General features: G+C 40.1%; 2 protein-coding genes across 2 annotated transcripts; both read right to left on the reverse strand.

Moving 5' to 3' along the window:
* Positions 1 to 630: 630 nt before the first annotated feature.
* mrpl39 (mitochondrial ribosomal protein L39) lies at positions 631 to 9,109 on the reverse strand. Its single transcript, XM_037762049.1, has 10 exons — positions 8,915 to 9,109; positions 7,027 to 7,227; positions 6,745 to 6,884; positions 6,180 to 6,279; positions 5,905 to 5,972; positions 4,904 to 5,016; positions 4,447 to 4,512; positions 4,138 to 4,291; positions 2,926 to 2,973; positions 631 to 783 (listed from the first exon to the last, which is right to left on the reverse strand). Exons 1-10 carry the CDS (start codon positions 8,949 to 8,951, stop codon positions 694 to 696), a joined length of 1,017 nt encoding a protein of 338 aa, XP_037617977.1. The 5' UTR covers positions 8,952 to 9,109; the 3' UTR covers positions 631 to 693.
* A 2,361-nt stretch (positions 9,110 to 11,470) lies between these two features.
* Positions 11,471 to 22,982, reverse strand: LOC119483944 (ras-related protein Rap-2a-like). Its single transcript, XM_037762458.1, has 2 exons — positions 22,228 to 22,982; positions 11,471 to 12,633 (listed from the first exon to the last, which is right to left on the reverse strand). The coding sequence occupies exons 1-2, from the start codon at positions 22,539 to 22,541 to the stop codon at positions 12,396 to 12,398; spliced, it is 552 nt and encodes a 183-aa protein (XP_037618386.1). The 5' UTR covers positions 22,542 to 22,982; the 3' UTR covers positions 11,471 to 12,395.
* Between the last annotated feature and the right edge of the window lie 602 nt (positions 22,983 to 23,584).

Here is a 23,584-nt window from a genome sequence, read left to right on the forward strand (position 1 = left end):
TGTTTTTTTAACTATTATGTGTAGGTAGCAAACTCCTATAAAGGAATAACTTTTATAAATTAACTTTTAGCCTTATTGGAAAGTGGTACCAAACTATTTGAGCCCGTGACTCAGAGCTACATTACAGCATCTCTACACACTGCTGATGTACAGTGGCGGCAGGGATTGTGTCGGATGAGAAAAGGGCGATCTCAGGCAGGAGTGTTGTGTCTAATGTGTCAAAACGCCTGGAATCCTGGTGGGGAAAAAAAGGAAAAAGAAAAGCGCCTCATGGCTCCGATCGTCAGGCTCGCTCACAACGTCTCACACTTGACTGCGAACACACTCTGAGGATTGAGAGCCACCTGTTTGACGAGTGATAGACACAACAGCTGCACCGCTGCCTGACCTTCAGCAAGTAGATACACACACACACACTCCGCTGTTGTTGTTAAGCAAACTGCTGACACACGTATTCTCTCTCTCACTCCTACACGTCCGCCATCGGCTTTACAGTTATGAACTGAAGCACCTTCTCCTCCGGGAGTGTTTAAATCTGTCTTTCAACACACACAATGCAAGACAATGAGGTCACTGGAAATGATTTCCTTCAATTTGCGGCGATTTCCATAAGAATGAGATAAGTGGGAGTGATTTGCCACATATTTTTACACATTTATTGAACAAATAATACAATGAGATACATGAGGAAGGTTACACAGAGGTTGTTACTGGCTGGTCGGAGAGTGGAGTCGAGTCAGGAGGAGAAGGTGGAGTCACTTCTTCAGGCCTCGCCACCTCAACCTGTGCAAATAAAGTTCATGATTATGTTAATTATCATTTTAATAATTGTTACATCTCCTCTCCAGCCTATTTGCTGTCTTTCGTGAGGGTTTGATGAAGTAGAAATGGGCCTAAAAATACTCTTTAAAAAAGGACATTTCTACAGAGATGTAAGGGGGAGTGGAGGCATCTGTTTGGAGCGTGGGCGGCTGTGTTTTGAGCGCCAGCTGGAGGCAGACGGGGGACATGCTTCCCTACCGCCTGCAGCCGGCTCAGAAAACGCGCCGCCCACGCCTCGCTGCTTTTATAAAACCTGTTTCTGTACGCTAGCACATACAGAGGGTGGACGAAATAACACAAACCTTTTCAACTTACAATTTGGCGTATTATAGGATCACAGCCTTAAACGTTTTATGTTGAATTTTAAAAAAGATGTCTCATAAAAAGTTGATGTTTTAGGGGTAATGTACTGTAGGGGAATTTGACACAAAACAGGTTGAGAACCACAGCTGTACAGGATTGCATTAGATAAGGGTTTTTCAAAGTCTGAGTCTGTAGGCCTCCCCTAAAACAGAGCTTGGGAAAAAGGCTCAGCCCGCCTTTAGTTTAATTCCTTAGTTTCGCTAAATTCCTGGATGCCTATGGGATCATGATTATGTCATTCGATCCTGAAGATAGCCTGATATTGCAGTTTGACATAACTTTAGACTACACCAAATACACAAAAAAGGTCTGTTCTAACAGCAGCTTTTCCAAATGAAGTTTATCTTGTAAATGTCTCCAAGAAGGGTGCACAGTGCAAAAACGTACTGTGTTAAGTTAAGACAGGAGTTTCTCAACAACGGCTTTATAAATGAAAATGAATCCTTCTCCATCTTTTTGTGAAATGATGGTCAAACTACAAAAGTACAGTGTAGCTCTCAGTCTTCGTACAGAGACAGACATTTTTATCTGCATGACATGACAAGCTGGCGTTCTGTGGTTTTATGAGAAGAATGAAAACATCCACATGGTCTTAAATTATCTCTGTCTACCAGTGTGAGCTTGTGTAGAGAAAGATGTGCATTAAGCCTACATATACTGAAAATGTTGCAGTATAAACGTCCTTCAGAGGTTCTGTTAAAGTTTATAGCTCCTCCACTGATTAGTGGTAGTGATTCTGCATTAACACACAGGACAAAGAGGACAGGACGGACATCATGCTCTCTATAAACATCATAAGCACACACAACACAGCAAACATCAGTGTGTCCGATGACACTATGGAAGAGTGTCCTCTAAGAACATAAAGTGATGTCCTGTCGCTCCTGCAGCAGGTCTGCATGCTAATCCTGTGCTTGAAAAGACGTGATCCAAATATCCTCCACTTTTTAAATGTCCGTCCAACTCTGACGTCCACATTTTGTCTTTAATAAAAGTGCCATTTCCATTCCCTGAATAACCGAATGTGGAAATAAAATGTAGGCCACAGAGCGCCGTATGTCATCAGTTGCCAAATCAAGTGTGTCTATTAATGAGTGCAGCTTTTTTTTTTCTTTTTTTCGTTACGCAATCAGTGATGCGCAGAGGATGCCAGAAAAGGCTGCAGCAAAATATATTTCGCCTAGATGGCTCCATCCAAAATTAACTCGTAGCCTAGTTTGAATTTGAAGAATTCATGCCTCCTCCTTCAGAGTCTAGCTTGGTTATGCTCAGACAGAGACGATTCAACTTTGTATCAATCCGAGTGTCACAATAAGAGCCTTGAACCTGGAGAGATTTAAAAATACTTCTTCCTTGGATCTGGAGTTAGTGTCTGTGTCTTTGATGTGGAGTTCAGAAAACAGCAGTTTGTCCCTCATGACGAGGATGAGACCTGCTTTTTTCCAGAAGCATGCGCTGCATCTCATCCTCTCTTGTTTTTGCCAAAATATAAATGCAAAAAGCAATAAAAATAGCCGTGTTAAATCCTAACCTCTGGCTACTTTGTGAAATGTGAAGCGACGGCTGCAGCCGGGGACGGAGCTGGCTGAATGTGGAACAAGCATGTAGACCAGACCACTGCCCCAAAACACTAACAGCCCTCCTTCTGAGTTGGCCTCAGTACTTCAGCTTTGAAGTCGCTGCTGTTGGACGGCTGTGTGAGGTAAAAAAAACCAAAAACAAGATATTTGTTGTTCTTACCAGTTTCTCTGCCCGCTGCCTCAGTTTCCTCCAGACTGTGTGGTGAGCCTGCAGGGAGGAACACAACGTGACTAGCAGGCACATGGAGACACAGATAACGTACTTTTACTGAGCCGTACAAAGGACAAGCGCTGATATTAGAAGAACAATCAAATGTCATGTATAATCTGTTCCATGGCAACAGCGGTTATGTTAATAACGTGGAGGGAAACCACTGCAGAGCGCTACAGAATCCCTTTTAAATGGACTTTTTGACTTGAATTAAAACCTGAAATTGTCGGAAGCGAAGGTGCCAATTGACATTTTAAACTAATATTCACCTTTAAATTTGACATTTTTTATCCACTATGCATCATACATTTTCACGTAAAATTTGGATCGTCATAGGACTAAATCTAAATCCATTTACTTGGTTTTTATGTGCGCGGTTTGAGACTAATTAAACGCCATACACATGTACAAATCCGAGCAAAGAGCGTGATGCGCATGTATGTAGCGGCGGAAAACTTTACTAAATAATCCATTTATTTGTTACAGTGTTCCGAAAATGAAGCAGTCTATAGCTTATTATTTTAATAAAGCAGAGAGAGGAGGAGGCAGGTGGGGAGGGAGAAACGACGAGAGGTTCAGACTCACTCGCCACTGATGATGAAAGTGCAGAGACCCATTGAGCAAGTGTCATTGATTAATACCAGTGGTGGAAGACGTACTAACGTCTCCTACTTAAGTAAAAGTAGTAATACCATGATTTAAAAAACAATTTGTCGCAAGTAAGTCCTACAATCAAAACCTTACTTGAGTAAAAGTTTGTAAATACATAATCAAGGAAATGCACTTAAAGTATAAAAGTAAAAGGACTCATTTTCTATACTGTTGGGTTGTTTAATTCACTGTATAATAATGCATTGTATTTCATATACTCATTATAAATACATATAGTGAATTTAAAAGTACAATATTTCCCTCTGAAATGTAGTGGAGTAGAAGGTAGCATCAAAATTGTACTTAAGTACAGTACTTGGGTAAATGTACTTGGTTACTTTCCACCACTGATTAATACCAGGCTGTACCAAGAAAAAGGGTGCGACCAAATAATGTGCTGCTGCGATCACCTTTCTCAGTTGCTACCAGTGGAACTGAGACACACATAGCGTCTGCCTTCGATGTATTTAAGTGAAGTTATGTCACCGTATTCCATACACATGTCCCTACCTGCAGCTGCAGAGGCAGGGAGAGGCCCTGTGCTCGTCGGTGGAGGCCATGGGGTCCCTGTTCCAGGCTGTGGATGGCCGTCACCTCGTACTGGGAGCACAGGCCTGTCCTGGCCACCAGGGGGCCCGCACTCAGCAGCACATGCTCACCACATCTACAGACAAAGAGAAATGATAATGGTTAATGACTGTGGGAGGATGTACAAGATATATACCCTCCTTTAGATATACATAATGTGACATGTAGCTGACACAACACTGGAAACATGTAGGCAGGAAATGAAACCAGAATGTGGGAATGAAAAGTCACCTGTGGAGCATCACTGTGCCTTTGGGACTTTGTGCTGCGTCCTGTTCCACCTCTTCCTGTTTACACCTGGGAGACACAGAGGAAAAGCTCAACATCAACAGTCATCATGTGTTAATGAGGGGCAAGACCTAGAAAGAAAAACAAAGACACAAGGAAAAGGAGACAAAAGGAGGACAGAATATGAAGCGTGTTTTTGGACATATTGATGATGCCAGTATCATCTCCTCTCTCTGTAATCCACCTGTAACCGCCCCGCCCATTTCTAACACCTGAGGTAATTGGTATGCATTGCTACCGGGTGTGACCCAGTTCGTATCTCAATTTTCCTGACCACGGTTCAACCTGGGTTGACTGGCTTGGTTTGAATTGACAAAAGGAGGGTTGAACCAGGGTCAGATAAACCTCGTCAAACCCTGGTCATTGGTGTGAAAGGGGTATTAGTAAGAAGTCAGTCTACCTGCTGTGTGAGAAGACCTCCATCGCCACAGAGGGCGACACCTCCAGAGGCTCCCAGGCCAGGTCCAGGTGGACCAGCTGCTGGGCCCCTCGGGTCAGAGACCGCAGCGACTCCTGGAGAGAAAAAACAGCCACAACTCACTTACACTCACAAAGGATCAGGTACAGTAAGAGACACAAGAGCTCTGTAAACCAAGGTACCAACCAAAATATAAAAGAATCATTCCTCCCCTGCAACTGCTGGTGACAAACACAGACTTCACTTGAAAGGTGATAATAAAAAGTCACACTCTCTAAGTCTCTCTTCCTCGCACACAAACACACATTTAAATAAATACTAAAACTTATTGAGATACTGTAAAACACTCTCATTTTGGCCAAAATATGGCTGAAGGCCAGTATTAGGCAGAGTTTAAAGGAGGGCGTTCAGCCAACACTAAAGTAATAACTGCATTCAGGCCAAATGGTTTTGCTGACCTCTAATGGTAAAGATTCTCATCTAGCTGCAGTAATATAGATGGTTACGGGTTCAGCAGAAATAATGGCTTTCAGCTTAGTATCAAGTTACTGAGTCAGACAGGAAACTTTAAGTTAAAGATATTCTATAAAGGATGAATTGATACTTTTGCTTCACTAACTTGCTTTCTAAGTGTTTCACTTTTACTCGGCACTGATCTATTGTGTGCACAAATCCCTTCTCCAGTTTATCTTGAATGACTATAAACGTCACTATTTTTGTGGACTTTATTTGGTATATTCTATATGTTCTCTTCGGCCAGATGTCAGGCAAACATCGGACTTCTGCAGAAGTCCAGGTCCGTCCGCTCCCACTCGTGTTGACCTGTTGTTTACCTGAAATACCCGCACAGGCAGCCTGCATTTTGGTTCGCTTGGAAAACTATTATCATGATTAAAACGGACTAAATGTTGGCTTGTGAAAGCGCCCTCAAATATATTTACATCTTTAAAGAAGCTCATGCACCAGCTGATGGAAACACCTACCTCAGAGGGAGTCCATGAGTCCAGCTGAGGGTCGAGCATCACATCACAGCAGAAAGCCCCTGAAGTGACTACATGGAAACAAATGACATGGAAGCAAATTAGCACCACAGCACCTCTCGTCAGAGTCCAATCAATCAATAACGTTAACTAAAAAAAATGACCTGCCAGGAAGCATATTTAATCAGCCTATATAATTCCTCGTCTGAGAAGAGGCAAAGACAGACTAACTTGGCTGGTATGGGTACATTTGGAGACATAAAGAGCAGCTCCTCTACCTGCCACCTCTGGCGTGCCGAGCAGCTCCACGGTGAAGTCGTCTTTGAACGCCGTCTCCAGCACCTGGCCAAGCAGGGCAGCGCAGGAACGCCAATAGGCCTGATTGGAAACAAGAGGACGCGCTGAATGTCCGGCTCTCATAGACTGAAGCTGGACGACAGACTGCAGATCAGCTGACTCATTGTTTTCCTCCGGTCTGTGAAATCCTGCACATGCCATTAGGAGCACCGGAGGACACTGGGGCGCATGAGTTTTTTCAGATTACCCGTCTCATGCACTACAGTCAGGATATAGTGATAATTTTATAAAAGTAACTTTTTTTAATCATCATCATTTTTTCTAATCATCTAAAAAAAGACTAAAACTTTAGAAGATACCATCTGCACTTGGGTAACTCACACTGCCAAAGCTTCATATTAGCTTTGGCTGAAATTTAGAGTACATTTTTATACAGAAACAAGACTGTGAATTTTCCTAAATCACAAAGAAAAAGCAGGAGACGTTGAATGCCCAAAACAATCTGAAATCCTATTAAATAAAAATATATATTTCTTGTTAAAGTACCTGGTTGACCAGTGTCGGATCATTGTCTTTAAATGTGAGCAGAGTGAGTGAGCAGGAGTGGGTGAGGGGCTGGTGGAGCGACCACGGCTTCCCGTCCACCAGCGCCAGAGCCGAGTTGGTCACGTGATGCTCCGTCAGGTCTGAGAGGAAACACAGAGGAGTTCGTCTGAGTGCAATACAAGGATTTATTTATAGCAGAACATCTTTATACAGTCGTGGGAATCGCACACATTCCCTGCCTCCCCGCAGAGATTAATCTTGCATCCGCTCCCCGTCACTCACGTCTGGCACAGCTCAGCGGAGTGGACATCCCTCTGTTCATGACGAGCAGCGTGCCATCCAGCCCCGGGCCCTGCATTGACACCTCTATCTTCTCGATGCGGGGGTACAGCGCTCTCTGCCTGGCCTGCTCTCTGGAGAAGACGGCGTTGCGCTGGCTGCGGACGGCCGGCGCACGTGCAGCCGCTGCGGCAGATGCAAAGCCTGTGGATGGGGAGAGAAATGGATGAGAGGATGGATTCAAGCAGAGACGAGGGATGTAGGAGGAACAAGAGGAACCAAAAGGGGCTGCAGAGGCTTCTCCATCTTTTAAACTTATAATCTTATGTCATGTTGACACTATTTTGTCAGTGGTGTTACCTGGGCTCCAGACTACAATTTCTTACAGAAAGCCTGTGTTTCATAGGGGTGTACAAACAAACAAGACATGGAGCATTGTGGGAAGTTCAGTGTTTTTGGAGCATATCAAATGAAATTCAGGATATGCATTTGATTTAACTGTATAATTCATATCAGCATATACAATTTACACACTTAAACAATACTGACAATTATAAATAAGGTGTTTTTCTAACATTTGCTGCTAGAAAAAATACATTACTACAGTGGATTAGCGATAAGAAACCCTCTGTCCAAGGCTGGTGTAAAGTCATATTTGAGATGGTCCCTTTGGAATATCTCACAAATATTCTACACGCCAAAGTAGATCAGTTCCACAATATTTGGCAGCCCTATCTGAATTATATTTGACCTGATCTCTCTTCCATTATCTCACAAGGAGTCTTCTGAACATGAACTCATATATCCTGTGACTTCCCTGCACTATGGACTATTTCCTATGACCTCCTATATACATTTTTTGATCTGAGATGTACCAGTGTTTGTTGTTGTTGTTTTTTTAATTTTTTTTTTATTCTTATTGTTGTGTTTGTGAAAATAAGAAAACCCAATAAACATATTATAAAAAATAAAATAAAAGTTTTTTTTTAAGGCATTTATAGCCTAGCTTTATGTCAAAGTCATTGTAGCTTAACATACTGTCATATTTAGACCATCTATGATGATGCTCCTGAACACACAGTCAAATTAAAGTTGAGCTACCTGAGCTTGAATGCTACTTTTGAGTATGTAATGCTAGAAGCTGGGTAATATAGCTTTATTAATATAATATATAATATATATATATATAATAATATAATATAATAATAATGTATATATTATAATATAATATTATAATATAATATATATATATATATTATAATATATTAATAATATATATTATAATATAATAATATATTTATATATAATATTAATAATATTATAATAATATATATATATATAATATTATAATATATTAATAATATATATTAACATATAATAATATATTTATATATAATATTAATAATATTATAATATATTAATAATATATATTATAATATAATAATATATTTATATATAATATTAATAATATTATAATAATATATATATATAATATTATAATATATTAATAATATATATTAACATATAATAATATATTTATATATAATATTAATAATATTATAATATATTAATAATATATATTAACATATAATAATATAATATATTAATAATATATATATTATAATATAATATATTAATAATATATATATTATAATATAATAATATTAATAATATAATATTATATATATATATATATATTATAAAATCCTCTAACTTTGCTGTATTTGAGACTAAAAAACACAAGTTGATATAAAACAAGATATCTTACAACCTTTGACTAACTTCTACATCACCTTTGTGACGTCACAGCTGAGTAATAAACACCTCTTAATGGCAACATGTAACATGTGAGCGTGTCATAGCAGGTTAACGGTATTTAACGGTTACTCACGTCGCTGGAGAACTTGACACACGGTCCCGGTCGACATTGTGAACTATATGTTATTATTTATACACATACATAAAAATATATAACATGAAATAGACACGAAAAGGGCAAATAGATAAATGTGTCACTAGAGCCTCTTATTGAAGGACGCCATGTCTGTGAGGGTGTGCAACGATGATTTAGGTCCGGGTAGGAACTTCTTCTTCTTCTCTCAGTCTCAGCAACCAACTGTAAGCTTCATACCGCCACCTACTGTACAAGAGTATGTAACATCATGTCATTACTGCTACTCTTAAATTCTACCCACCAATCCTGTGTCTCTTAAGAACATTAATAATAAGACAATTAATAATAAGAACATTAATAATAAGAACATTAATAATAAGACAATTAATAATAAGAACATTAATAGTAAGAACATTAATAATAAGAACATTAATAATAAGACAATTAATAATAAGAACATTAATAATAAGACAATTAATAATAAGAACATTAATAATAAGAACATTAATAATAAGACAATTAATAATAAGAACATTAATAATAAGAACATTAATAATAAGAACATTAATAGTAAGAACATTAATAATAAGAACATTAATAATAAGACAATTAATAATAAGAACATTAATAATAAGACAATTAATAATAAGAACATTAATAATAAGAACATTAATAATAAGAACATTAATAATAAGAACATTAATAATAAGAACATTAATAGTAAGAACATTAATAATAAGAACATTAATAATAAGACAATTAATAATAAGAACATTAATAATAAGACAATTAATAATAAGAACATTAATAATAAGAACATTAATAATAAGAACATTAATAATAAGAACATTAATAGTAAGACAATTAATAATAAGAACATTAATAATAAGACAATTAATAATAAGAACATTAATAATAAGAACATTAATAATAAGACAATTAATAATAAGAACATTAATAATAAGAACATTAATAATAAGAACATTAATAATAAGAACATTAATAATAAGAACATTAATAATAAGAACATTAATAGTGAACATTAATAATAAGAACATTAATAATAAGAACATTAATAGTAAGAACATTAATAATAAGAACATTAATAATAAGAACATTAATAATAAGAACATTAATAATAAGAACATTAATAATAAGAACATTAATAATAAGAACATTAATAATAAGAACATTAATAGTGAACATTAATAATAAGAACATTAATAATAAGAACATTAATAGTGAACATTAATAGTGCCTTCTTGGTGCCTTTAACCCTTTCACCCTCTGTTCCCAGTATCCCCATCAAATCCCAGTCCCGTCCCTCCTCTCTGACTTGCTCCTGTAGTCTTTGTCTTTTCATACTTTTTACAATGCATTAGGATATGCTGCTGCACATTTTCTTTAACACCACAATTCCCCACACTTGTCACTGTTCCTTTTCCCCCCATTAAAGCCAAAGTGCCATTAAGACCTGTGTGATCCAGCCTGAGTCTTGTTATGATGATTTCCTCCCTTCTGTTCCTTTCTTTATATTTCTTTGTTATGACCGACTTCTGAAATATCTCCACTCCTTTCCTTTTAATCACCTCTCTTCCTTCTCCTTTCCCAAGTAAAACTGGTACTGTTATTTCCTTTTGCAGTGAACTTTCTGCTAGTTTATCTGCAAACTCATTCGCTTTCACCCAACAGAATAATACATCTATACCCCCTCTGTGCAAAGTTCAATGATTACATCTTGCCTTACAGCTTTTGTTGACTGTATACTTTCCAAAACAGCTTTTAAATCTGTGCATATCACCACTCTGTCAGGTCTGACCTCTTCAACCCACTGTAATGCATTGATGATATGTGTATACTGATACCTGGTCTGCCGGGTAGGAACTGAAGTCAGTGGCTGGAAAGTTCCGTGTGACCTTAGAGGACGAGGTGCTGTTTCTGGTTTGTGACAGCAGGTGTCACTGTTGGTAGTCAATTCAGTTTATGGATTATGTAAAGGAAACACTGCAATACTTTTTGTATTAGATAGAGAGAAAAAATCCCCACAGTATCACCAATTAAATAACATACAGTAGTATATCTCAGCATAATACTTATTTGATATTTCTTGTTTCACTTGCACTAAAGTTTTGATATTTATGGCAACAATTTATTTCTGAATTACCTCAGTCTCTGTCTCCTGAGTGTTGAAACTCTTACACTGATTGGATGCAATCCAAAGTTATGATCTTGGCTCCAAAGTCTCACACGTCCCCAACTTCATCCTCTTATGGACTCTAATGGCACTCCGAATTTGACAAATGCTCGTTGGATTTCTCGGGACCAGAATCAGCAGTAAGTGTTGGCACTAATGGCAGCAGCAGGAGAGGCAGGACGCCACGGCCAAGGGAGACGCAGCCGCGGGACCAAAACATCATAAATCATCTCGACGCGGGCCGAGATGGAGCCAGATTGCAGCTAAACGGCACAGCTGAAAGACTATCTTCACAATGAGTGCAAATCTAATGACCTCTGGAGGTTAAAAGTAGAATAACTTCAAAAAGAAAAGACACATTTGTGCATAAAGATTTATTTTTTTGTTGAAAATAAGTGTTTTTCACATTGAACCACTAACATGTGACTTAAGATAAATGAACTATACACTGACACTGTTCACTTCATACAATGTAACAAGGCATTTGTATCTGTAAGGTGTAAAGACAAGTGTCCCTTATGTTTGAATGACTGATTGATTGATTGATATTGTCTCTTTGGGTGAGATCGGTTGTACTCAATGTCAGTACAACTTCATGCACGCGTCATCCACAGCATGTCAACATTTGGGATCTTCTGAATGAATTTCCCCAAAGGTGCGGTTTCCTTTTTCATTAAACATTCGCTCATCTGTTCATTCATTCATAGTTAGGCGGGCCTGCTGTGAATTTAACTCCCAGTATGACTCCTTCACAGTGGTGTTACTTGACATCCGTTCAGATACTTGGGTGATTGGTCTTGCACCGTCGAAAAAAGCCCCCAAAAAGTGCAAAAAATGAAAAATACAAGCAGAAGAAAAGAGGAGCACACTGCCATCCCTGCTTGGACCTATGGCTGGCTTCCCAAAAAAGCGTTTAGATCCTCTTTGTCGATGGCTTTTTAAGATGGTTTTGGCACCGTGCTGCCTTTGGGAAACCCCCGAACATTTGCTCCTGTATATCAGGAGGACTGTGATGAATGTGGGAGGTCAAGTGTTGTTTTTCTTTCAAGGGAAACATCCACCCTGTGTCTTTTAATTTTCCCTTCTTTTGTCTGCTTCAGTTCCTACATTTCCCAGAATGCCTCTTGATCAGAGCCTAATCTGCTACAGAAAGCAGGTAAACAGTTTTAAAAAAGAGTGGATTTTCCCTTTAAATTCCTCCATCTTTAATCTATCTAACATGAATTCATTTGCATTTCTAATTTTCTAACCATCCTCCCATCCATCACGCCATCCATCAGGCTACTACTGCACGCTGCAGGCGGGGCAACACGCCTCTCTCCGGTCGGGCAGAGGGCAGAAGTCCATCTGCCTCACGATCTCGGCGAACAGCTCGTCCACCATGGTCTTGCTCTTGGCCGACGTCTCCATGAAAGGGCAGCCCCAGTCTTCAGCCAGCGCCTGTCCCTCGCTGGGGGACACTTCCCTCTCCTCCTCCAGGTCCACCTTATTACCCACCAGCACCACCGGCACCTGCTGATACCTGCAAATGAGAGAGGAAGTAATATATCAGAGTGTGCATCTGCCTTCTCCCCCGCTGGGTGTGTTTTGTCACAGACAGAGAACTTCCCGATACCTAAGGGAGAATGTGAAACAGACACTAAACTGTGTGTGTGTGTGCGTTGTTGGCCTACATACTGTATTTATTAGAAACAATAAGGGGTTTGAACAATGCACAATGGAGCAAGAGGAGAGGGATAAACACGGCTACACTCAGTTCCAGCTCCCCAGGAGGCCTCCATCACTCCCTGGGTGTCTAATATCAGTAGGCGGTCTCATTAGAAAGCTGTCATCACGGGAAAAAAATTATCTTTTGAATGCTGCGATGCTCTATTTATTCCTGGATACATTATAAATGCGTTAAGCGTAGTAGCATGCGAGCTGTACACTTAATGGTTTCCAATTCTTGTTTAGAACGTTCTCCTCTTTGCATCTTTTCCCATCACGCACTAAGCATGTCGTAACGGATCAAAAGCTTTCTTCCCACAGCGTGTGGCTGACGATCCCCAGTCCTCTTCCATCCATCATTACGAGGAAACCAGGCTGGGGAGAGTAATGGTATAGGTTATTGAATAATTGAATAAAGCTAATGTGCTGCTCTCACATGGGTGGACACGAACATTGGCTTCATACCTTGGAAATATCTTTTTTTTCTACTTTAAGAGGATCTATTATGCTTTTTCCCTTTCCTTCAGTGTGTTATATCAGTTTTTGTGCATGTAAAAGGTCAACAAAGTCCACGCCGAAGGGAGAAACACTGCTCCTGAACTGCCTGAAAGTCCTGCCTTTTCTACCGTAACATGGTGATGTCACCAAGTAACACATTTGCATGATACCTGCCAAGCAGCTACTTTTTTTTTTTTTTACATTAAAGCATGTAAACATGTTCTAGTAGAAACCCAAAATACGAGTATAGTAGTTAAGACGAATATGCGTTAACGCGTTAACTTTGACAGCCCTAGTTATAAGTAATAAAACAAAACAATCTTTTGTTTTCTTGTGATAATGAGTTAATTATCTCATTATCTCAGGATAAAAAAAGCAAATTTTCTTGAGTTAACAACATAATTAACTCGTGATCTCGAGATAACGGCATTAAAAATGTTTTGAATCATGTCTGTTTAGGGCTTCCGTACAAATAGGAGCATTCAAAGTGTAACGTCTTTTAAATGTATAAACTAAACCAATGCAGAAAAAGTTGGTTTTATGGGAGGAGAATTACGGAAAACAGGGACTATTTCTTAAAAATAGTGCTTCCAATGAGTGATTATCCAGAGTAACCAGGATGTTGCTTCTGGAAACAAACATACTTTTGTGGCAACAGTTGTCTCACAGATGTGTCAGCACACTAAGGTTGTTGCAGTGACTTTGTTTGGGTACTAGATATTTCATTTCAGTGAGACGCCCTTCATGTTTTGTCTGATTAAATAACTACAGAATGTCAATTACAGAGGGTATATATTCTCACAACAGGTAATGGCGCAGACCACCTAATAGCCTCGGCCATCAGTCATTCCTAAGTGCATTCCCAGCCCGGCTTATTGATCTGCTGGTGCTATTGAGAAATGAGCTCTTATCTACAAATTGGTGGCCCGCTGCCACGCTGCTCAGCTGGGAGAAGAGCTGAGGCGTGGAAAAGAGCTGGCAAACGTCTCACTGAGAGAGAGAGAGAGATGGAGGAAATGAGTGCAGGCAGAAGGGTGGAGGACATTTGAAGCACCTGCTGAAATGTCTTAGCTTCAAGGGTGTTGATCTGAAGCTGAGCTTGACCTCTGACCTCCCAGAGGGATTCACAAGAGAGAAAAAAGCTTTCCAAAAAGTGCAAATGATTACAAATAATGCCAGCCACTTATTCCTAATTGCACGCTTTAAGACTGCCAAGCAGAGAAAACGCAGAAAAATTCAAATGTCAAAGACTTCCCTGCAGCTTGACATTTTCCCTCGCAGCCACTGCACTGTACATCACACACACACACACAGCAGCTGACCTCAGCAGGACAAGCATCTCGCGTGGCCTGGTGTGTTTGGAAAGCTGGAGTCTAGAGGGTGTGAAGTGTGAACAAGGAGAGCACCACGCAGACAAATGCAATCTGACAGCCTTGCAGGAGAAACTCTATATATAACTACAAAGACACAGGGAGAGCCAGCTTCTCCAGGGTGGGCTGGGCTGGGTGGGGAGTTTGTTTGTTGCAGCATCAAAACTACCAGCTCCCTCCTCGCCAGATGAGGAGAAACTGAAACTGCTCAGCACAGCATGAACAAAAGTTGCCCTATGGGGATTTATAGGATGATATCATGTATTATTGAGGAATATGTCACCCAGTGTTTGGGTTTGAAGAGTGGAGATATGCTAGCTGTGGTCCTCTATCTCTTAGCTGCAACCATGGTCTAACTTTATTTTTATATTTTTAGTAACACTTCATATAACCGTCATTTATATAAATTAATTAAGCTTAGTTAATAGTTATTTTACTTTATAATTAATTATTTGTAATGCTATAATTTATGTTATTTTAACAGTTTAGCGTTGCACACATTATACCATTTTATATACTTTAATTATAAGTATTGATTAGTGATTACAAAATGATTTGTAAACCTTTAAAAATGTGTTTGTAAAAGATCTATAAACATTATATAGATAAATATTTGTAACACTTTGTTAATAGTTAATAACAAGAATAAAACTCCAAATGAATGTTGCGTCACGTTTGCCAGTAAATGTGTAAATATGTAACTATTTGCTAACACGTTTACCATTAAAAGATGATAATATGTCAATGTTGTGTTTTCAGCTTGTTCTGCTGCCCCCTAGTGGCCAAAAAAAAAGCAGCTTTATGCTATAATTTAAGTAAAAATCTTAATGCAGGACCTTTCTTGTGAAGTATTTCTTGAGTAAATGATATGAATACTTATTTGAGACTTTAAATTGAATCCTCAAAAATATACGTTACTCGTATAACATCACTGTTTTTAATACGGATGTAATGAAAATGTCCTTATTGTGGTTTTCGAGGTGTTCTGCCTGAATTGCTTCGACTCTACATACCGTATGAATACAAAGCAGGAGAAAATTATTAACATTGCTAACTTGTTCCTGGTCCAGCTCAAGAGTTGGCAGCCGTGCACTAAGGGAATTATCAGCACAGTTGGAATGTGTTTGGCTGAAACTACCAGCTGTATGAATGTGCAGCTTTTTGTTTCCAAAATGTGGTGGGAGAGGAGTCACGTCGGATTTATGGAACAGGCAACAGCAGGTGGTTGACAGCTAATGAAATTACACGGAGATACGGATGTTAAAATGTGTATTTATTTCTACAATATTGCTATAAAAAAAAGCACTCTTTCAGAACGATACTGAGGGTGTTCTCAGCCGCAGGGCGTTCACACAGGGAAGTGCTGAGCTCCACTATTTTTTGAAGCATCATCTGTATGTCCATTTGGGAAAAAGCTGCTGCTGCATCCTCATTAATGGATGTGGAATAACTTCATATACATTTGACCTTTAGAGAGCACATTTGCCTCTGCAGGGTGTTGTTCCGACTGTTGGGAAACAGGCAAACACATAAAAACCTCCCACACACTGAGGATTTGTGTTTATAACTCGCAAAAAAATGGACTTTTTCCACTTAGCCTCAGGATACAACAGCCTTATTAAGACTACCTGCTGTGCTAAATAGCTAGTATGACTTCACTTACCCGTTATTACAAGCCCCACAGCACGGGCAAACATGCAAAACAACAGTCAGGCATCTCCAAAGTGAAGCCCTCCAACCCTGCAGCCGCCTCTTTGCTCTCTGCATCTGCTGTTAATTAGCAGTTGGAGCGGCTGCACTGTGTGACAACCAGCCATGTAGCTGCTGGTGGGACCGGACAGGAAAATCACAGAACCTATAGCGCCTACGCCGTGTTGACTCCCAAAGGGTGTTACAGCTGGAGAACAAAGCTTCTATAGCTAATGTTGTAACGCAGCTACATGAAAAGGGAACCAAATAACATGACCGCAAACATTCCTGTGATAAACAGACAAAGAGAGGGCCTGCACAGCAGATGGAGTCTGTTTCATGATGAATTTCCATCTTTAACGGTGCAGCCCCAGCTCCTCTGGATCATATTCTGTACTGCAGATGCAAAAGGCAGTATATAGGCAGTATGGGAGTAGACAAGTCCTAATTAGTTTTATTATTCCCGCTGTTCTGTGCAGATAATAATTCAAAGTGAGAAATAAAGAGGCTATAATGACTCTAAGAGTGCGAGCTGATTTGTGCAGCCCCTTTAGTCCTCTATAAAAACCTCTGTTGACTTCCTGTTATACCAACTGATTTTGTCACTCTGTAAACATCCCCTTAAGCATCTGGAATCACAATCAGTCTCTTGTTTTCAGTCCTGTAGTTATGGCTAAAAGTGATAATCATCTAAATGTAGGAAATCCCAGCTTCAGATCAAAGTGATTTTTTTCCTAAGGGGTCGCATTTGCAAGATGATTGCCAAGCTAGGAAATGATGCCTATTTTTGATTGATATATTTAGGTAATGCAGGATGACAAGCGCTCCACCTGTCTTAATCTTTGCTAAGGTGCTGGAAGAAGTCCAAAAGATGATGGAAAAGATATCCGCACACTTAGATCAATGCAGTATTCCACTTTATTCTAAGCTTTCGGTCTGTCAGACCTTCATCAGAGTGATTCAACAAAGAACAGGCTGGTAGATATAACCAATCCCATTCCAATCATTGGCAGTATGCAATGCACCTGCTGGTGGTAGAAGCTCCACCTCTTGGGATTGTAGTAGTGAACTGTGAGGCATACAAATAGATGCCACAGTTCTTTAGTAATATCATACATTTTATAGTAAATGGGGCTTTTTGAAGGATCAGGCTTAAGGCATCATAAATCATCCCCAGATCTATAAGAAAAACATCTCACAGATGTGTTTTCACATATTTTAGAGCTGCCAGAAAACTACAAGCCAGTTCTGAGTGATAAATGCTGGAGAATGGTGAAAACACTTTACACACCAACAATGAGCACTTTACTGATCGCTTTCCACGTTTTAAACCAAGCTATAGCTGCTTAACAACTCTCTCCTTCTTGGTGGCAAACACTAAAAGCCTGAGGTCAGGAAGTTGCTTTGCTCCTATACACCAAAGTGCCCCCTGGGATACGTAGTTTTGGTCCCACTCGGCGGCGCGTGATGCTCACCTCCTGCTATTAGACACAGCATCAGTGCAGCGTGAAAACGCAGCTCGAGTGCTTTGAACGCGCCCGCAATAAAACTGCACATGTGAGCGAGGAGATGATTAGATTGTGAGGAGGGCTACACCCAGATGTTGTTTTCACAGATAGCAACTGACATGGGGGTTTATTTGGTTAGTCCGTGGGGTGCTCAAGTCTACGGAGGGTAAAGTGTGTCAGAGATGGCGCGTTATACAGTAGCTAAAATATGCATCAATTATACACATATGTTATGAAAAGCACATCATTTAATCATGGCAGAGCATCAGTGTTTCTTTTTTGTTTTATCATTTTAACATGCTGTTTTAATTTAGTTAATATCAGCTGCTCTAAATGATTAAAAGTGTTACAATAATTCTGACATATTGCGTTAAAAAGTTATTGATACTTTTTCTACGTGTGAATTCTAATTAATGACGCAGTCTCGTCACAGTAGAGTGAATAAAAGTTGGACAAATGTGCTCATTTCTGTGGATGGGAGACAAGTGGGTGAAATGCTATCTGTTAATGCTAACGTTAAAGGAATAGTTCTACATTTTGGGAAATACACTTGTTCACTTTCTTGATGAGAGTTTGACGAGAGCGATGATACCACTCGTGTCTATACAGTAAATACGGTATGTAAGCGGAGCTAACAGCTGGTTAGCTTAGCTTAGCTTCATGCTAAGCTAAGCTAACTGGCACCTAGCTCCAATTAAATATTTACAGAACACCCATGAGTGAGGTATCAATCTTCTCAGCTCACTCTTGGCAAGAAAAGTGTATTTCCCAAAATGTCGAACTATTACTCTAAGTGTATTTCTTGCTTCTCGCTGCACTTCCTCGTGCATACAAGTCAGCACAATGAAGGTGATATGTGGACTGCAGGAGACCTCATGACACCTGCATAGTAACATATAGGATCCCACTTCTTTCCCATGCTTCCCTCCCCACCCACTTGCATAAGCATTCTGGTTTATATGTCTCCCTAATGGAGGCCTGATGTCTTCTTGGCGTCCAACCCAACACAATCCCATTAAGTTCTGGTGAGTGGGCACATACTATATCTCCGTGTGGTGCTTGTTGTTGCTGCTGGCTCAGCAAGAAGTTTGGGAGGAGGGAGGCCGATCTCCTGGAGACTGCTAATGGAGACCAGGAGCTGATTGTGTTGCTTGTTTTATTAAAGATGGACACCCTGTGGATGCCTGCATATGTTTAAGAAACCAACTGAGCCTATCCTTAAATAAAGTGATATTACATGCACACTGTGCAATAATTTGGTTCTGAGACACAAATATAACGCAATAAAACACACAGTAACAATCCCTACTTCAAAACCCAGAGCAGTGTGAAATAAAAGTATGAAATATTTATAGATATACACTTGAGGACAGCGGCGGATGGTGCAGCGTAGGCAGCCGCATCGAGCGGCGGCTGGCTAGAGGCGGCACAGCACAGTTTTATCCATCATTATATTTCTCATTTTCAAAGGAGTTCCCTCATGCATCCGTCCGTCCCCGCTGTGCCGCGTCAGCCGTGACGCTCTCCTGCTTCCACTTGGCCTCCGTGACGTCGGTGCCACGGGGAGCATTCGGTTCACTCCGGGGGGATGGAGGTGAGAGGCACTGCACCAAACTATGCACGTTAAATTATGAATTATTATTACACAACATGCAGTTATACATAAATGTGCTGTAGGAGGAACACAGCATGGGAGATAAGAAAAAGAAATGTTGAGAATTAGACACACAAGACACTAGAATGGGTCCGTCTACATAGTACAGACAGTTATATGCTGGACCATTGACTTCCTGGAGTCTCATCTGGTTGCCAACATGGGGTTAACAAGGTTACCTTAAATTTTTTTCACAAATGCAGAGTAGATTCTACAAGCAGTAGTTGTGTACTTCTGGTGTTCATCTCATTGTACAAAATACTCCCAGAAGGAACTAAAGGGTCCCACAATCATCATCCAGCCCGGTCGCACGAAAAGGATGCCGTTCTTGCTTTAGGCGTGTCATTTGTACGCCATGTAGTCTGTACTGACTGCAATGTAAATGCCTCCGCGTTAAAACGCTAGTGACGGAGAATAAAAAGTGAGAAAGACTGTTTATGGGTCCAACAAACACAGGACTTTCAATCAGGACACCAATGTTCGAGACTGTAAGTTTTCCGTGCTTATGTTACGTACGTATTGTACTTAGTTTACATACTTATTTAAAGGCCAACATGATGTTTTTCCTAAACCTAACTAAGTGATTTTGTAGCTTAAACCTAAGTGAGTGGTTTTGTTGCCCCCTGCTGGTACTGCACCTTAAAACATGAGTGTAACATTCATGCCTTGTTGCGTCATCATACAAATATAAGGACCTATGAAATATCTGTGTCTAACTCCCCTGCATAGAAAATCGAACATTATATCTCAACATACTCGCCTCTTTAATACTTAAATTTCACTTTTTTGTGTTTTTTTTTTATTACGTTTGCCTTCATTTTGATAGTACAGGAAGAAGAAAACAGGGATGACATGCAACGACGGGGCTGTGATTACAAGGTCGGCGATGTCTTAAACCTCCTATAGGCCACCAGAACGTCCAAAATTAACTGTTTTTTTAACCCTTAAACACCTTTAAAGGAACAGTGTGTAACATTTCGGGTGATCTATTAACAGAAATGGAATATTATATTCATAACTGTTTTTTCATTAGCATATAATCATCTGAAACTAAGAATCGTGTTTTCGTTAGCTTAGAATGAGTCCTTCATATCTACATAGGGAGCGGGTCCTCTTCACGGAGTCCGGTACTCAGTTGGTTGCAATCTGCAGCCACACCACTAGATACTGCCAAATCCTACGCACTGTCCCTTTAAGTAAAACTGAAATCATTGACATGGCACCAAAACATTATCTATTCAAAGCCTTAGTTCAGCTTTTGCTGACTAAAAACAAAATAGATTCTTAACCTGTAGTCATAACTGTGGTCTGTCGGTGACATAGACACCAATATGTCACCACTAAAAGGACAGATCACAGTTTTCCTTCCTCCCTCCTTCCCTCCCAGCCGTGAGATGAGCTCAGTGGATTTGTTGAGTAATGGACTGAACTGATCAAAGCCATCCCAGAGTTAGTCATGTGTGAAAGACGCGAGGATATCAAACCCAGTGAGGGTTCAGCGGGTTGATGTATGACAGGTGAGCCGCAGCTGGGGCCTCTTATGAAGAACATATGAGCTGGTTGCAGCTTCTCACGCAGCGCTGGAAGGAGATCCAGAGGAGGAGGAGGAGGAGGAGGAGGGGAAGAGCAGCTGGGAGGATGCAAGTTTGGGATGAGTCCTGGGCCTGATTGTTAAAAAAATAATACAATTTTGTTGTTTTTTTAAGCTGCAGTGGGTAGAAATGGAGCAAATATGATTAAAAAATATATATTTTTATAAAACGGCCATTATATCCTGCGAGTAGTGCATGAGACCTGTAATCTGAAAGTGTGTCCTTCAGTGCTCCTAATGGCACAGACCGGAGGAAAACGACCAATCAAAGCCGAGCTGGAGCCTTGCCGTCTCTGAGCAGCTGTCAATCACTCGCGAACTCCGATCAAACGGTCAAACTAGGCAGCGCTGATCAAATATGAATCAATATTCTGTTACTGTAATGCCTATTTCTCACCTCAAATGTTTTCAGAATCATCTTGTAGTGTACTGTTTAGCTGTAAAAAATGAGAATGACCCGGCAGGCATGTTGAGTAACAGTTGAGGAAATACCAAGCACCGCCCACCAGCTGGAGCACAGCCAATAGGAACGCTCTCCCTCTCTCTGAAATGACCTGTGATTGGCCAAAGTCTCCCGTCACAGGCTAGATTTTTTAAAGTCTGAAAACAGAGCCATGAGGAGGAGCAGAAGTCTCTCTCAGAACACTTTGAATTACAATATGCTGAAAGATTATTATGGATTATTTTGCCGAAGGATGCCAAAAACATTCTGCCTACCCTCGCTTTATTTGTGAACTTTTTCTCCGTGGTAGCTACTGCATGTATGTATTTATGTAATCCTTTGCTTTTTTCAGAAGTCTCTCTCAGAACACTTGAATTACAACATGCTGAAAGATTATTATGGAATTTTTTTGCCCAAAAATATCCCGCCTACTGCCGCTTTAAAGGGGGACTTTTAGGGGCCCTTGGGGGGTTCCCTGGGGTGCACCAGCAAGATAAGGACCGATGAGGGATTTATAACTTCCTCTCCCACTAAAACAACCATCCTTTTTTCAGGATGTGACTATTTAAGGGCCTAAAACAAGATGAAAAACCTCATCCCTATTGCATCAGAATACATTTACAAGACAATGATGCTTCCTATAATAAAGTGACTCACCTTTTCACCCTGATGATCTGGTCCCTCATGGGCTTGATGTCCTGAAAACTTTGCTGGTTGACCAGACTGTAGACCAGGATGAAGCCCTGTCCGTTCCTGATGTACAGGTCTCTCATGGAGGCGAACTGCTCGGTGCCTGCTGTGTCCAGGATCTCCAGCACCGACGGAGAGGAGTCCACCTCGATCTCCTTCCTGTAGAAATCCTCAATGGTCGGGTCGTACTTCTCTATGAACGTCCCGGTGACAAACTGGACCGTGAGGGCGGATTTGCCCACCCCTCCACTGCCGAGCACCACCACCTTATACTCCCGCATAGCGACAATAAACCCGGCATGCAGAGGAGAAAAGCGCGCAGCAGCAGCAGCGCAGAAAAGACGCGCATCCAGACGCACCAGTCTAGACTACAGCCATGACACAGTCTCCTCCAGTAAAGATGCTGTAGCAGCTAGAGGCTGAGATGAGCAGCTCTTACTGAGATATTCCCACGCTATCTTGCAGGGACACCATCCCAGAGGCATGCATAATGCAATAAGGCGTCGTTGGTGTGGTTAGAATAAGATTGGCTATTATTAGAAAGACAGCACATCTTTTTGTGTGCCGTCAAGACTAGAGGAGGCTAGCACTACATTTAGTCTGCACAGTGGGGGTACAGTAGGCTGCTACAGTTAAAGGCAAAGAGACGATTTATCCTGCAGAAGGCTGCTACAGGAGAGCTGCTGGGAATCCACGCCTCTGGAGTCGGTGCATCCTCTCTGTGGTGCTGTTTCCTGGATGGTATGGGGGGTGATTAGTGCCACATAGCGACAGAGGAAGGATAAGAAGATGGCAATGTTTGTGACAAAGATGCATATCATTTTTATTTGTGATAAACTGTCATATTAGCTTTTTATTGTAAGTAAACTGGCCTAATTTTGGAGATCATCCAATCTTGAGACCGTAAAAATAGGGAGGATTTCAAAACCAAAGTAGAGTTCAGAGACTTTGTTTCCTGCATTCTGGTTACTTTAAAATAATTAAATACCTTACATGTGAAGGCGGACGCATGTGTGTACCCATCTAAATGATATTGCTATATCTCTGCACCCCAATCCCTTTTTTTGTTTTCTATTAAATTATTATTTTTTTTAATTTATTATTATTACTTTTTTTATTTTTATTTTATGCTATTCTTTTTTTTTTAAATTGTATTTCAATTTTGATTGCTGATGTTTTCTCTAGTGTACTTATTGTGTTTTTTTCTAAGCTCAACTACTTAAAAATTCGTTTATAAACTATTGTATTTACGAACTGTAAATTGCATATCCGAAAACAACCTCGAAAAAAAGGGGAAAAAATAAAGTATGAAAAAAATAAATAA

Source organism: Sebastes umbrosus, chromosome 24 (assembly GCF_015220745.1).
Source record: "Sebastes umbrosus isolate fSebUmb1 chromosome 24, fSebUmb1.pri, whole genome shotgun sequence".
NCBI classification, from domain to species: Eukaryota; Metazoa; Chordata; class Actinopteri; order Perciformes; family Sebastidae; genus Sebastes; species Sebastes umbrosus.